Below are 17,586 nucleotides of genomic sequence, written 5' to 3' on the forward strand. Positions count from 1 at the left end.
ATTTATCATGATTGATGGCATCAGGGACTTTTGCTAAGATTAGGAAATGCTTAAGGTATGTTCCTGCCTGTATAGTGTGTATAGAAAAAAGCACTGCCTTTTTAAAACCATTTTGTGGTTCTATTAATATTTTATTTTTATTTAAGAAATTAGAAAATCTTTTATAAAAAAGTTGCTCTAGATTTTTAAAATACAGACAGTAGAGAAACAGTTCTAGAGTTTGACACCTTGCCTTCACTATCTTGAACCAGTCTGTGGATACTGTGGCTGACTATTACACGAGAACACTGTGTGTGTGACAAAAACACCGATTTGTGTTAACTGCCTTTTCATGCCTTCATGTAAGAACACAAAATATAATAATATAAAACCTTTGATTTACTATAATGTACAACCTGTACAAACAGTGACAAATTTTGTGCAAGTAGTAACCAAGGTTCATCTACAGCAGAAGAGTGCCGACGCTCCCCTTTCAAAACTATGCTGAAATAGTCTCACAAGCATGCCTCATTGGAGAAAAGAGTATTCCACCCCATATTATCCCTTCTACATTTACCTTGAGGATTTTGGTCTCTTCTCACCAAGCAGAGTAGTATTGTCCTCAACACATCCCTCTTGAGGGATAGCTTCGTCCCACTCCCAGGCACAGAATACAACCTCCCATCGGCCTATGACCCGACAACAGCCAGTGCCTGAAGGAGGCATGGGAAATAGTCTGTAAAATGCCCCCTACATCTTAAGTTCCAGAAATACAGACACGCATTCCTCAACATGAACAAAAATCTCAACAGGAAAAGAAAAGAAAGGAAAAAATCTACATGTACCCCCACATACATACTCGCAAACCTCCATGATGCATTGTGGAGTGTACTTCACACCACTACTAGTCATTCCCTGTCCTGTCCCTCTCATAAATGGAGGCAGGGACTGTGTATATGCCTCTGTATGAGTCCTGATGTCTCTTCTCTTGTCCTTACAGTCCTTACCTGAGATGTATATTGATGGTAGTAGGATTTTTCTGCGGTCTGGAATAAATGCAAATTATCTACACTTTCTCAATATAGTGTTTTGCAAAAATAATATCTTCTGTCCTCCAGGGATTCTCAGTTGAGTTTGTAGAGCATTTCCATAATATTTGCATGCTGATCGAATCTACCAGTAACAGATCTAGTAGCACACCTCTGAATTGCTTGAATAGCCTCCTTTAATCTGACTTGGTGCGGATCCCGAACACTTGAGCAGTACTGAGGAATGGGTCACACTAGTGTTCTATATGCGGTCTCCTTTACAGATGAACCACACTTTCCTAAATCTCTCCCAAAAAACCAAAGTTGACCATTCACCTTCTCAACAACTGATCGTACTTGCTTGTTCCATTTATGTCTGTTTGCTATGTTACAGCTAGATATTTAATTGGCATGACTGTGATAACAACACTCCACTTATACTGTTTTCAAACCTTACAGGAATGGTTTTCATTACTCATATACATTAACTTACTTTTTTCCACATTTAGAGCAATCTGTCATTCATACACCAAATAGAAATTCTTTCCCATTCATCCCGTATCCTCCTACCATCACTCAACGATGACACTTTCCTGTACACAACAGTGCCATCAGCAGACAGTTCCAGATTGTTGGTGATGTTGTCCATCAGATTGTTTATGTGAATATAATAGAGAGAAATATTCCATGTGGGAAAAATATATCTAAAAACAAAGATGATGTGACTTACCAAACAAAAGCGCTGGCATGTCGATAGACACACAAACATACACACAAAATTCTAGCTTTCGCAACCAATGATTGCTTCGTCAGGAAAGAGGGAAGGAGAGGGAAAGACAAAAGGATGTGGGTTTTAAGGGAGAGGGTAAGGAGTCATTCCAATCCCGGGAGTGGAAAGACTTACCTTAGGGGGAAAAAAAAAGGACGGGTATACACTCGCACACACACACATATCCATCCACACATATACAGACACAAGCACACATATACAGAGGCAAAGAGTTTGGGCAGAGATGTCAGTCGAGGCGGAATTGCAGAGGCAAAGATGTTGTTGAATGACAGGTGAGGTATGAGTGGCGGCAACTTGAAATTAGCGGAGATTGAGGCCTGGTGGATAACGGGAAGAGAGGATATATTGAAGAGCAAGTTCCCATCTCCGGAGTTCGGATAGGTTGGTGTTAGTGGGAAGTATCCAGATAACCCGGATGGTGTAACACTGTGCCAAGATGTGCTGGCCGTGCACCAAGGCATGTTTAGCCACAGGGTGATCCTCATTACCGACAAACACTGTCTGCCTGTGTCCATTCATGCGAATGGACAGTTTGTTGCTGGTCATTCCCACATAGAATGCGTCACAGTGTAGGCAGGTCAATTGGTAAATCACGTGGGTGCTTTCACACGTGGCTCTGCCTTGGATCGTGTACACCTTCCGGGTTACAGGACTGGAGTAGGTGGTGGTGGGAGGGTGCATGGGACAGGTTTTACACCGGGGGCTGTTACAAGGATAGGAGCCAGAGGGTAGGGGAGGTGGTTTTGGGATTTCATAGGGATGAACCAAGAGGTTACGAAGGTTAGGTGGACGGCGGAAAGACACTCTTGGTGGAGTGGGGAGGATTTCATGAAGGATGGATCTCCTCCCCACTCCACCAAGAGTGTCTTTCCGCCGTCCACCTAACCTTTGTAACCTCTTGGTTCATCCCTATGAAATCCCCAAACCACCTCCCCTACCCTCTGGCTCCTACCCTTGTAACCACCCCCGGTGTAAGACCTGTCCCATGCACCCTCCCACCACCACCTACTCCAGTCCTGTAACCCGGAAGGTGTACACGATCAAAGGCAGAGCCACATGTGAAAGCACCCACGTGATTTACCAACTGACCTGCCTACACTGTGACGCATTCTATGTGGGAATGACCAGCAACAAACTGTCCATTCGCATGAATGGACACAGGCAGACAGTGTTTGTTGGTAATGAGGATCACCCTGTGGCTTAACTTGCTTTGGTGCATGGCCAGCACATCTTGGCACAGTGTTACACCGTCTGGGTTATCGGGATACTTCCCACTAACACCAACCTATCCGAACTCCGGAGATGGGAACTTGCTCTTCAATATATCCTCTCTTCCCGTTATCCACCAGGCCTCAATCTTCGCTAATTTCAAGTTGCCGCCACTCATACCTCACCTGTCATTCAACAACATCTTTGCCTCTGCAATTCCGCCTCGACTGACATCTCTGCCCAAACTCTTTGCCTCTGTATATGTGTGCTTGTGTCTGTATATGTGTGGATGGATATGTGTTGTTTGTGCGAGTGTATACCTGTCCTTTTTTCCCCCTAAGGTAAGTCTTTCCGCTCCCGGGATTGGAATGACTCCTTACCCTTTCCCTTAAAACCCATATCCTTTCGTCTTTCCCTCTCCTTCCCTCTTTCCTGACGAAGCAACCGTTGGTTGCGAAAGCTAGAATTTTGTGTGTATGTTTGTGTTTGTTTGTGTGTCTATCGACCTGCCAGCACTTTCGTTTGGTAAGTCACATCATCTTTGTTTTTAGATATAGATTGTTTATGTGTATAGAGGCCAAGAGCAGTCCTATTGTACTTCCCTGGAGAACTTCTGACGATATCCTGGCCTCTGACGAACACTAACCATTGAGGAAATGTATTGTGAGATATTTCTGAAGAAGTCTTCAAGCCACTCACATATCTGGAAACCTATTCTGTATGCCCAGACCTTCATTAACAGTCTGCATTGATGCATTGTGTCAAACACTTTCTGATATTCTAGCAATATGGAATCTGCCTGTTTGCCTTCATCCATAGTTAGTGCAAGAAAAGTGCAAGTTGAATTTTGTATGGACAATGCTTTGTAAATCCATGTTGATTTATGGATAGAAGCTTTTCTCTCTCTGAAGAAACATTTATTATATTTGACCTTAGAATATGATCAAGCATTATGCAGGTGACTGATGTTAAGGATATTGTGCTGTAATTTTGTGGGTCCATTCTTTTATCCTTCTTACATGTGGGTGTCAGCTGTTCTTTTTGTTTCCAGTCACTAGGGGCCAATGCTGAAAAGTACTCTTTGTAAAACTAAATTGGAATTCCAATGTTAACAGCCCTGAATTCCCCAAAACAACCTGCAGGTATTAAGCAAATTGATAACAATCGCTCACAACAGGTGGTACCACTCCTGTCCTTCCACCTAAAATGCACACAGCCGTTATCTAACGGAACTGCAATATCTACTTTCATCACCTTTCTGTACTTAAATGCCTGATAGCAGACTGCCAGTGATTGACATAGCTCTACAGAAAACCTGATTTTGAGCAGGCTACGCCCCTATTCTCATACATTGCAAAGCACATTACAAAAATTGGGCTGACACTGGATGGGGATTATACATTGGTTCACAAGACCATATTTAGAGAAGAGATTCCATTGAATACTTCACTAAAAGTGTCAGCTATGCATATCATCTATCTGACACCGCGTAAAATTTATGTAGCTCTGGATGAGGATATCACATACTATATGATACAGATATAATCTTGCGTCTGCCTCCACTCCTTTCCCTCGTAGGGGATTTTAATACCCAAAATCCTTTGTGGAGCAGTTCCAAATACTCTTGTTGTTGTTGTTGTTGTTGTTGCGGTCTTCAGTCCTGAGACTGGTTTGATGCAGCTCTCCATGCCACTCTATCCTGTGCAAGCTTCTTCATCTCCCAGTACCTACAGCAGCCTACATCCTTCTGAATCTGCTTAGTGTATTCATCCCTTGGTCTCCCTCTACGATTTTTACCCTCCACACTGCCCTCCAGTACTAAATTGCAAAGACTCTTAGTGAGACAATATACCAGAGCAGGTATTTTTCATGATTAACATAGGTTGTTTACGGTCTATTGTGACTGTGTATAGCTTATATTACTTGTATAACTGTGACTGTGGAAAAATGGAGCTTTAATCTTTATATTTTAAGTTCCAGATCTCCAACTTACTTCAGCCCAGAACATGATGCCTATCAGTCTAAGAATCTGTAATCCAGCCTTCCTGTCTCTGTTTGTTGGGAGGTGCATGATGATTTATGTGACAGCAACCACTTTCTGATTATTCTTTCTTTACTGTACTGAACATTAGAACACCCTCCACACTGGGACTTAAAGAAAGCAGATTCACATAACTCCACCAATTCTTTGAATCCTGAACTCCTCTCCCATGGAGATACACTTGTCACCTTCAAGAATTTCCAAGCCCAGGCCTACTGTCTAATTAAAATATGCAAGGAGTGTTGGCAAGATTTGTAATCACATTTGGAACCTGTACTTCCTCCCCCCAATTATGGGATAAACTATACTGCAGTTACAGGCAGTGTCCTGGCTGTAGATCAGGATGGCTACATTCAGTCTGATGCCATTGTCATTGCTGATCAACTAGCAACACAGTTTGACCAAGTCTCAGCATGTGCAAGTTTCCCTCCCCCTCCCTTTCACCTCCATAAAAGATGAGGGGAAAGTCTTTACCTATCAGTTATTTCTCAATCTTCAGAAGCATACAATGACCCGTACCATGAATAGAAACTTCTTAGTAACCTGACACAATGCCATGACACAGCCCCAGACCCTGATCACATACCTAACCAGATCCTACCTCATTTACCCCTAGAATACAAACATCATATTATTGCACTTTTTAGTTGCATCTGGTGTGAGAGTGAGTTCCTGCCCCTCACCGCCTTCCCTCTTTCTCCACCGTGTTCCCCCTCACCGTCTGAGTAAAATGAAAGCATAAGTTATCCCAATTTTAAAACCAAGAAAAGATCCACATGACAAAGGCAACTGTTGCCATATTTGTTTTACAAATGTTGTATGCAAGTGGTTCAAATGAATGGTTCACAGACAGCTTGTTTCAACTCTTCTAAGGGATTCTATCCAAATTTCATTGTGGATTTTGGCAGGCCTTGCCTACCAGTGACCACCTAATTTGTTCAGAATCTGATTTTAGAATGGCCTTCAATTGCCACCAACACCTTGTTGTCCTATTTTTGATTTTGCTGAGCTGCAACCAGCCTACGTCACTGTTTGGTGGTCTCATGTTGTTACTAGAGATGGTATCATATTCTTCTTTAGAGGTGCTGTTCTGATTCTTATTTAAAAATTTTTATCTTACGAATCCTTTGGTGTTCAAGTACGTGGCCCTCACACTCAGAGAAACCAAGTCCCACAAGGTTCCGTTTCGAGCATAACCCTTATTCCAGTAGCATTTAACAGACTAATAGAGACTGTGGAATTACAGTCTCACCTTCACCTTACAGTTCTTCAAACCTAAGTTTTGCAAAAATGTCAACTACAAGGCACCTTGAAGAAATTCTAGTCTTGGACTCTGTCCCATGGTTTCCGATTCACTAGCTCCCAGAAGGATGTAGGTTGCAGTAAGTGCTGGGAGATGAAGAAGCTTGCACAGGATAGAGTAGCATGGAGAGCTGCATCAAACCAGTCTCAGGACTGAAGACAACAACAACAACAACAACAGCTCCAAAATGTGTGTAATGCACATCAGCAATCACTGAAAGATCCTCCCACATCCAGATCTTTATTTGAGCAGTGAAGAGTAACTGGTGTTGTTGTACAGTCTGTTTGCCAACTTTTACCATAATATCTTGCTGTCACCATTCTCAAGGTTATTTTCTATAGTGGACATACTACACAGTGCAGTGGACTGTGCCATATAACTTCTTCACCTTTTGCAGTGGGGCGGGTGCTGTGAAAGAGATCTGATATACCCAAGCTACTAAATGATATAAAGAATTTTGTGGTAACTTTTCTGTTGCATAATTTCCATTACAGTTGTGGAGCAACAGATCTCTCTTAACCAGTAGTCCCAAGCAGATCATGACGTGTTGATCTTCTGATTTGAAATGTCAGAACATAATTACAGTTCTCATGTATTTCTTCATTTGTTTCTTCTTGCTCTTGCCATTCTCCATGACTTCAGGGATGCCACCAAGCCATGACAGCAAAGCATAAGCAGGCCTCCACTCCAGATGGAGATGTGCATTTTCCTTCGTGCTTTGTCATTGTGCTGAGGTACTTCCTATTACATTCATCTGCACATACATCAAATCAGGGTGAATGCAGTGCATTGTTCAACACTTAACAACTATCTAAACTGTGTTTTCAGTTTCAATGAACATCTTTCATCTACCTAAGTGGTTAAAGGTGGAACATGCTATTCTATAGAATCACCATTTTACACCATAGTGGACACGGCTGGTCGCCACCGACAACAGTCTCAGCCACGGTGGTGTGGGGTTGACCTGACCGCAACTATTGATTTCTTTATCCTTCTACATCCCTCGTTGTTCTAATCTAAGGACGGTATCTTATTTACTCTTACCATTTAATCGACTTGGTCGCAGTTGGGTCTTGGCTCTTGAAGACAGTGCCCACAGTTTTTAATGTGGAAGAGGTGTCAAAGAAAGTAAAAAACATTTGTAGAAACATATTATATGTCATTCAAATTGGCTGTATTGTAGATTTCTTGCCAAGTTTGCCCTTCAGGGTTCACTTTAAATATATGCTTTGCAAAAGGGCTCATATTTCTAACTTTTTCATTTACTACTTTGGGATATCGCTATGCCTCAATTCCTTTTAGCATTTCTATCTGTTTCTAACCTTCTGTCTGAGATTCTTCGGCCAACAAGTGTTTGATGATTTATTTGATGATTTTTCTGACATTCTGAAAGCATGAGTGGCTGGCATTGTCAAGGCTCGTGTCTCTCCCATATACAATTAATTCTGTTTGTCATCCTAGGGATATATGGCAGAAAGGCCATACCCAACACGTCTTCCTCGTTGTGCTAGTGACAGACTGCAATCCAGCTCACAGCCACAGATTATATGTACCTATCACACTAACATCTGAGGGCTTTTCCGTGCTCATTACCTCTGTGGTTCTCCCCCATTGCTACCCGCAATGGTTGTTCACTGCAACGTGAGTATTCAGCATCCATTCAACTTGATGGTTTCCTCTTTCTTGTTAGAGCAGTTGTCATGTTTCTAGATTTCTAAGGCTTCCCTAAACAAATGGGTGTGCCAATTCTTCTTCAATGCAAGAACTTCCATGTTGGCATGTTTTGTTACACGGTCAATCTTGCACATCACATGCTTTGCTACAGCTGATTTCTCTACCTGATGCAACATTTAATGCGATTTATGTTTGGTTATCGTGGTGTTGATTGATCGTCCAGTCACTCCAACAGAGACTTACCAAGTGCACATGGAGTGCGCTATACTCCCAACATTGCAAATGGGTTTTTGTGCTCTGCCAATCTGAGAAACTCTTTGATCTTCTTTGTCCATTTAAAATGTATCATTACACTGTGTCGTTCAACATACAATTAATTCTGTCCATCAACCTGGGGACATGTAGCAGAAATGCCCTACCTGACACTTCTTCTTCCAATGTGTCTCTTTTCCGAATGTTAGATTTCGTGACATTTCTTATGTTACTGGTGGTATACCCATTGCTCCTCAGAATGCTTTCCAGGTGTTGCGCCTCACATCTGAGGAGCTGCAGCTGACATATTCATCTTGCAAGCATTACGACCATATTAATCACCCCTCTTTTCCAGCTTGGGTGGTGATTTGACATTTTGTGTGGGTATCAGTACATGTCAGTTTTTGATAAACATTGTGTCCCAGGTTCTCACCATCCTTCATAACCAGCATCTCTAGAAAGGGTAGCTGTTGGTCCTTTTCTACCTCCATAGTAAATTTTATGTTGGCGTGCAAACTGTTCAGATATCTTAGGAAGTCACCAAGCTGGTCCTTATGGTGGCTCCACACAATGAAGATGTTGTTGACATACGTGTACCACTCCTTAAGTTTACAAGGTACCAAGTCCACTGCCTGTGTTTCAAAATATTACATGAAGAATTTGGCTACCAATGGACTGAGTGGACTGCCCATTGTGACATCTTCTAGCTGTACATAGAAATTACCATTCCACATTAAATTGCACATGGTAAGACATATGTGGAAGAACTTGGTGATGTCATGCAGTAAAATGGAACTGGTATGTTCCAAAGAATCCTTGAGTTGCCCTTTGGTAAATGAAGAAACAACATCAAAGCTGAACAGATTATTGTTTGGTCTAAGTTTTAGTTTCTTCAGTTTCTCAATGAAATGTCTTTAGCCTTTTTTTGTGTGTGTTGGTATTTCCCACTTGGGGCTGAAGCAGACAGACAAAGTGTTTCACCAGTCTATATGTTGGTGAGTCAGTAGTGCTCACTATTGGTCTTAGTGGAGTATTATTTTTATGGGTTTTTGGTGATAGAGCTTCTGTGATGCACAGTTTACTCTGTACGTCTGCTGAAAGAGTAGATGCCTTGCAAGAGTAGAAAGCAGATCCACAAGTCAATTCCAAATGTGTTATGTGCAGTGGTCAACCTCAGTGAAAAATGTTGACATCAGAGAGATGGTCTGTTCTTCAAAAAGGAGTGAACGTACCATCATCCTCAGAACTTTGCCTATGGAGGATATTTTTGCTAACACCAAAGTGATCATCTGGACCCTTCCTTGTAAAAAAGGTGAGAAAATACTTACTGAGGCCACCAGAATACTGTTTGCAGTGGAACTGCCCCAACACCAACAAGAGTGTGTTGGTGCTGCTTGCCAACAATGGAAATGTGATTGTTGTAACAGTGACCAAAGATTATGAGCAGAAGGTTCAGAACCTGTTAGATCCAATGAAATATCAAAACCTAAGTGTTGATCCAATGCATCGGATTACATGGAATACAAACTAGTTAATCAGAGTGTCTTCTCTCTCATTGGAAATACAGAGAAATGTGTGCATTACAGATTATGAGCAGAAGATTCAGGACCTATTAGATCCAATGACATACTAAAACCTATGCCTGGATCCAATGCAGTGAATCACATGAAATAGAAATTGATTAATCAAGGCATCTTCTCGTACCACTCAGGGACTCCCTGGAGCATATTGGCTCCATTTTCCTGCATGACATCACCAAGCTTTACCATGGAAGTCTTAGCAGAGCTATTTCATGTGGAACGGAAATTTCTACAAACAGCTGGAAGATTTCATGATGGGCAGTCCACTTGGTCCTTAAGAGGCCAATTTCTTCATGGAACATTTTGAAACACGACACTGGACTTGGTACCTAGTAAACATAAGGTGTGGTACAGGTACGTTGATGACATCTTCATTGTGTGGAGCCATGGTGAGGGACAGCTTGGTGACTTCCTATGACATTGAACAGACTGCATGCCAACATAAAATTTACTGTGGAGGTAGAAAAAGACAAACAGCTACCCTTGCTAGACATGCTGACTATGAGGGATGGTGAGAACGTAGGACACAATGTTTAGCGAAAACTGACGTGGACCTATATCTTCACAAAATGTCAAACTATCACACAAGCCAGAAAAGAGAGACGATTAATATACCCATAATGTGTGCAAGATGAATATGTCAGTCACAGCTCCTCAGACATCAGGTGCAACACCTGGAAAGCATTCTGAGGAGCAACAGGTACTCCACCAGTTACATAAGAAGTGTCATGAAATCGAACATTCGGTGAAGTGACATGATGCAAGAAGAAGTATTGGGTAGGGCCTTTCTGCCTTACATCCCCAGGGTGCTGGGCAGAATTAATTGTATGTTAGACATACACAGTGTAAAGATCCTTTACAAACTGACAAAGAAGATCAAAGAGTTTCTCAGATTGGCAGAGGACAAAAAGTACCCACTTGCAATGTCGGAAGTGTAGTGCACTCCATGTGCATGTGGAAAAGTCCATGTTGGAACGACTGGATGTTCAATCAACACCAGGATCACCAAATGTGAAAGGCATTGCAGGTTTGACAGGTGGAGAAATCGGCTCTGGCAGAGCAGGTGCTATGTGAGACTGACAATGTAATAAAATTCACTGACATGGAAGTTCTTGCTGTAGAGAAGAGTTGCCACGCCCTTTTGTTTAGGGAATCCTCAAAAATCTAGAAACATGACAATAGCTTCAACGAGAAAGGGAAACCCTCAAGGTGAATGGATCCTGGATTCCTATGTTCCAATGAACAACTATTGCAGTAGCAAGGGGAGAACCACAGTGGAAATGACCAAGGAAAAGTGCTCAGATGTTGGTGCGACTAGTACATATCCATGGCCACAAGCTCAATTCCAGTCTGCCACCAACAACAGAGGGCAAAGCTTTGACAATGTCAGCCATTTGTGCTGGCGATACTTCAGGAAAATCATCAATAAACTTCAGCTGAAGGACCCGAAACGGAAGCCAGCAAGCAGTTTGTCAACAAGTGGGTGCAGAAAACTCAATAATTTAGTACTTTTGCCTGTGCATCATGATCTGACATGTCATTAATATTTTTCATCACACTGGACCTGTCAATTAGAGGACAGTCATTGAAGACTGATTGTGCTGCTGTTTCCCTGAAAATAAATTATATGTACCAAGTACCCCTTCTTTTTTCTGGAGAATCAATCATAAAGTTCATATTGAAACCCCCACATAAAAATAAATTCATTTCTTAAGGACCATCTGTAATAAGTCTCAACTCTGGAGAGGAAAATCCTGTAGTGTAAAATGGGGGATCTGTAGAGGTCTATAATTAAAAGCTTCATTTTCCTTTAAAATTCAAACTCTCCTGCAGAGTCTTCAAATATTTGACTTTTGCAATGTTTTGAGATGTAAAGTCTTTCAAATTGAATAAATGATGTAAAACATGACATTGTTTCAACAACAATATTATGTAATGGGTTAGCTGTTGCTCACCAAATAGAGGGGGTGCTGAGTTCGAGGCAGGCACAATCAAAAGGCTATTAAACATTTAAGCTTTTGGCCAAAAGATCATTGCAGTCTGGCCACAGTGGCCATGAGTGTGTGAATTGTGCTTGTGCGAATGTGTGTGTGGTTTCTGTTTTGAATGTATGCATTTGGGCTGCAAGCTGAAATGTTTAGTGGTCTTTTGAGTGTGGCTGTCTGCAACTCAACACCTCCTTTGTGTGGTGAGTAGCAATCTATTCTTTTCATAATATTGAACAATGTAAAATCCAGAATGGAATGTAACAATATTATGAGAAGGAAAGTTGCTACTCACTATATAGCGGGGATGTTGAGTCGCAGATAAGCACAACAAAAAAATGCAACTCACACACACGACTGCAGTCTCAGGCAACTGAAACCACACTGTGGTTTGTTGACACAGGCCAATGGCCGAAAGTTTTAATTGTGAAAAACTTTTTGTCATGCCGATCTGCGACTCAGCATCTCTGCAATGTGGTGAATAGCAACTTTCCTTCTCATAATATTGTTACTTTTCATAATATTGTTGTTTTTCCATCCTGGATTTTCCATTGTATGACATTATTTTAATAATACAGTTTACATTACCTATATACATTTACCCCAGTTTCCAAAATATTCTGTTTTATCTGATATTTTCAGTTATCCAGTATAGTCCAGGTGTAGTTTAGGTCAGATAATAGAGACTGCACTGTATGTTGAATACTAAAACACACAAAATACACACATTCAGTGATTGAAACACTAAGTGTAGCTACCAGTCAGCTACCAGTGATTTGTAATAGTAAATTTATTGCTTCAAGTGTAATTTCCACTACTTTTCAACATATCTTTGGCCATTGTTGAGGCATTTGCTGTATTTTCTATTACTTCTTTTTAATAGTGTGTTGTCTGTGATGCTACCTTGCTGGTGACAGTTTCAAATGGTCATGAAAGGGCCGTCCAACATGAATTATTTGAAGTGTAAAATGAAATAAAAATTGCTGCCAACCATACTAGTTTAGTAGGCAGGGTGAGGAAATTGGTTCCATACAGAATTATTGTGTTGTTCATTTAACTGTGGCAGCAGATTCAGGAAAACTGTGATAAAGAGGGGCAGGTCCAGGGAGGAAAGAGTGGAAATAAGATGGGGAAAAAGGCCAGTATGAATTGTTAACTGAAAATTATAGCAGTAAACAGTTGTCTCTTGAGGATAGATGGAAACACTTGTGAGAAACTGAACAAGAGTAACCTACTTTAAGTGTGTAACACCACCTTTCACACTGATGATGGTTGTGATGTGGAATTATATGGCTTCAGACATCAAAAGTACTGTGGAGCCATCCTGGTCAATGACACCTCAACTGCTGCACAGGTGGTGGTAGTCAGTCAAAGCTTGATACAAAATGTGCATCTCACTCAGTGATTCAGATGAGCGTCCTCCAATCAATAGCATGTTTAATCAGACCATTCTGACACATTTTGAGAATAATGGGGTGGTGCCTTATCTTGCTAAAGGTGCAGGCTGTCCACAGAATACTGTAGTCAGAGAAACAATGCACATGACTGAACAATAGGTTCCTGTATTGTTCACTGGTAAAAGATGATGGCAAATGTAACAGATTCCTTCCATCCCAAGTATACACCTCCTCACCAGAAAATATCTCCACATGCCCCCTGACCCATGCGCTGATAGAAAACTGGCTACGCTATCTCATGTGGTTTTTTGGCATAGCCATACTCTGTCATTAGTGTTTACAAATAAGCTCTGCAAGTCACAAGTCCAGTTGATATTTTCCCAGCTTAAAACAATGGCTATATTTTATGCCAATGCTGATCTCTGCACCCAGAGACATGTGGTAAACAGAGGCACATAAATGCCTTTAGTATGGAGGCAGTTGTGGATGGTAAGCCTGCTGAACAGTTGTTGATGGTCTATGGCAGCACATTCCTCAGTGTTTTGATGCTTAAATTAAGATGCTCAGAGTACACATTTGAAATGCTGGTGTTTGAAAATCCTTGCCAGCACAGCTTTGGAAAAGGAATGTCCCAAGAATTGGACACCTGTAAACTGGATGCAGTCAAAGTGAGCTGGTATCACACATCTTCCCATCATTTACTCATCTGTCAAGTCTAAGGTCACTACTAGGTCTGATGGCATTCCAGTCTTGTGACTGACTGAACTATTCCATTTGTATTGAATGAGATCACTTTGACATTTGAAGGAGATTAATGACCCTGACATGTAAATAAATTGCAGAATTCACAATCTTAGATGCATTTTATTTTATTTGCACATATAACTGGTTTTGGGTTTACAGTTAACATCAAGCTTCACCTGGGAAATAAAAATAAAGGTATTTCTTAATTTCAACAGTAGAGAAAGAATAGATTATTAATCACCACATAGGCAAAGCATTGAGTTGTAGACAGGCACAGTGTAGAAGACAGGTAAAATATTTAAGCTTTTGGACAAAGCCCTTCTTCTGAAACAGAAAACACATGCACATTCACACAAGCACCACTCATACCTACTGGTCACCTTGTGTGAATAAATGTATGTTTTCTCTTTTGGAAGAAGGACTTTCTCCAAAAACTTAACATTTTAATAGTCTTTTTCATTGTCTATACATGTGACTCAATGACTCCTCTGTGTGCTGGGAAGCAATTTATACTTTCCATATTGTTGTTATTCCATCCTGAACTTTCCATTATTTTGTAATTTGTGAGACATGAACATAAGCCTATTACATACAATTGGGGAACAAGAAATCTTATTACCTTATAAGGTAGCAACACAGGGGATGTGTAGTTGTGACTTCAATCGGTTTAATGTGATAATTAAATAATGAGTAATGGTTATGAATCTTGTTACTGATGAAGGTGGTGGTGACATACCTTGAAAATCAAATATTTTCTGTGAGTAATTAAATATCAGAAAGAATTGTGAAAAGTGAGTTTCACACATCTGTCAGTTATACGTAACAGTCATTTTAGTAAACTGATATAAAAATGTAGTGCTCTGATCAACTTTTGAATTTAAGTGTGTGAACTAATTAAATACTAAAATAAACAGATATGATATGTTAGAAACATTATTAGTAATATAATGTATACATGAGAGTACAAAGGATGAGAACTTAATGGAATGCAAAGGAAACACGTCAATTAAATAACTAGGCGTAATGTTACGAAGTGATATGAAATGGAATGAGGACATGAGATTGGTAGTAGGGAAGGTGAATGTTCAACTTTTGTTTTATCAGAAGAATTTTGAGAAAATGTTGATCATTCATAAAAGAGACAGCATTTAGAACACTAGTGAAAACCATACTTGAGTACTGTTTGAGTGTTTAGGATCCCTACCAGATCGTATTAAAGAAAGACATCGAAGCAGTTCATCATGGGCCTGCTGCTATATTTGTAACTGGTAGGTTTGGTCAGCATGCAAGTATTAAGGAGATGCTTCATGAACTCAAATGGGAATCCCTGGAGGGAAGATGATGCACTTTACATGTGGCACTATTGTGGAAGTACAGAGGAGCTATATTTGAGACTGATTGCAGTGTGGTTATACTGCCGCTGATGTGCAATTTGCGGAAGGACCATAAAGATAAGATGTGAGAAATTAGGGCTTCTACAGAGACTTTTAGATAGCCATTTTTCCCTTGCTCTATTTGTAATGGGACAGGAAAGGATATAACTAGTAGTGGTATGTGGCACCCTCTGTGATGTACTGCAGAGTATGTATGTAGATGTGGATGAAACTAGATATAATGAGCAGGTGGCAGCTGTCGATGATGACATCAGCAGATGTCCCACTGTGCAGGCAGTCAATCAACATATAGTATGCCGTAGAATGGGCAGTGGTGAAGGCAGTCCACCATTTTTCAGTGCACTGGGAGCCACCAGCTTGAGTTAGTATCAGCAGGTTCTGCAGATTTCATCATCTGCAGCAAGCAAGACTGGATATCATCACAATGTTGTCTGTTATAGCAAGTCTTTAAAAATTCAATGTTGGTACTGATGATGAAATTCATCTTCTCCATTGAAGGAGTTATTACAATTATTTTTCAGTTTGATAAAGATTTCAGATTTTTCCAATACATTAATTTGGAAGCTTTTCTGTTCGTTATGTAAAACATTAAAGTCAGATTGAATACCAATCATAGTATGACCAGTGGTGATAATGTGTTTGCCCATGCACTTTGACGATCACCAGCTGAGATTATTCAGCAGATCATAACATTCTATGCAGTGAAAAGTTGAGTCATGTTGTACCTATGCTCTGAACATATCTGACATATTTTTTTATGTTGTGTTATACAGAATCATGATTTCTATTTTCAAAACTTAACTTTCAGCATTTATTCTTTTACCATTGTTGTATGTCTGTTTAGGAAACTTCATTTCTCTTATTTTCCCCTTTTTGTCTATGAATACATTAAGATTCTCTAATGCAAAATAGGTCAAAATGTAAAATTAACACTTTTTGAGACAGAAGTAGATGCTTTCTTTTGTCTGAGATTGTATGTTAAAATTTATGTGTGGATTTTATTCTGTGTTTCATATTCTTTGCATTTCACCATCTTTTATCTTCGTAATTCATTCTTTTATCTTGAGAAATAATTACCCCAATGTTGAGCAGTTTTTCAAATCAGTGTGATGTAACTTAGAAAAATTTGATTTCACTATTGGAGTGATGTTTTTCATAAGTTATACAGTACATGTCAGTAAATAACATGCAGCATTTATAACATTTTCTCTTTCTCAGGGAGTACTTGGCACTGAATGTTTATATATCTCTTTGCTATTACAAGCTGGATTATTATGATATGTCACAAGAAGTTCTTACTATTTATCTGCAAAATTATCCAGATTCCGCAATTGCCATAAACCTAAAAGCATGTAATCATTTCCGCCTGTACAATGGCAAGGCAGCAGAATCAGAATTGAAATCACTTATGGTAAATACTATTTTATGCTTTCTTATATGTAACTGAGGTACAATAAAAGATGTATGTGTGTGAGCCGCATTTTTTGTATGGATAGTGAAATTAGTAAATAATTTATCTAAATTGTAATGGGTGTAACAAACGCATGTGAGTGCCCCCCGCCCCCCCCCCCCCCCCCCCCCACACACACACACACACACACACATACCCATGACCATGGTGAGACTGACTGTTCATTATCAATAACAATTGCCTGGGCCAGTGGAGGTGGCTAGGAGGTAGGGAAGGACTCAAGAGGGGGTGTGGGATAGTGTGAGGCAAGTCTTTCCACCAATGACTCAGTGGCTGCATAAGAAGGCAAAAACAGTTAGAAAATGAAACATGTAAGAGGTAGGGGGAGGGAGAGGGGAACAGGGGGGGGGGGAGAGAGGAAGGTGGAGATGAAGAGAGGGAGACTGGGAGGAAAGAGGAGCCAGAAAAGGAAGAGGAGAGGGGAAGGAGGCAGGGAAGGATAGAAGGAGGGAGAGAGGGGTCCTTCCCTACCTGCTTCCCTTCTCTTTCCCCTTTTCCAGTCCTCTCACTTTCTCTCTCCCATTCCTATCTCCCTCCTCACCTCCACCTTCCTCTCCTTCTCTCTCCCTACCTCTTAATATGTTCTACCCTCTGAAATCATTTTGTTTGTTGTGCAGCTGCTGAGTCATCTGTTCAAAAACCTGCCTCGCATTATCCTTCTAGCCCCTCCTCACCTTGTATGTCTGTCCCTACCCCTCCCCACCCTTTTTTTGCCCAGGCAGCTGTTATCAATAATCAA

At 40.6% G+C, this 17,586-nt stretch overlaps 1 protein-coding gene across 2 annotated transcripts in view; it reads left to right on the forward strand.

Moving 5' to 3' along the window:
* Nucleotides 1-17,586, forward strand: part of LOC126092229 (intraflagellar transport protein 56) — a 188,208-nt gene that overhangs the window by 90,827 nt on the left and 79,795 nt on the right. For both annotated transcript variants that reach the window (XM_049907728.1, XM_049907730.1), the window contains one exon: nt 16,595-16,787. In XM_049907728.1, the coding sequence (XP_049763685.1) occupies nt 16,595-16,787 (193 nt within the window). The remainder of the gene's footprint in view (nt 1-16,594; nt 16,788-17,586) is intronic.

Source organism: Schistocerca cancellata, chromosome 7 (genome assembly GCF_023864275.1).
Source record: "Schistocerca cancellata isolate TAMUIC-IGC-003103 chromosome 7, iqSchCanc2.1, whole genome shotgun sequence".
Classification (NCBI taxonomy): domain Eukaryota; kingdom Metazoa; phylum Arthropoda; class Insecta; order Orthoptera; family Acrididae; genus Schistocerca; species Schistocerca cancellata.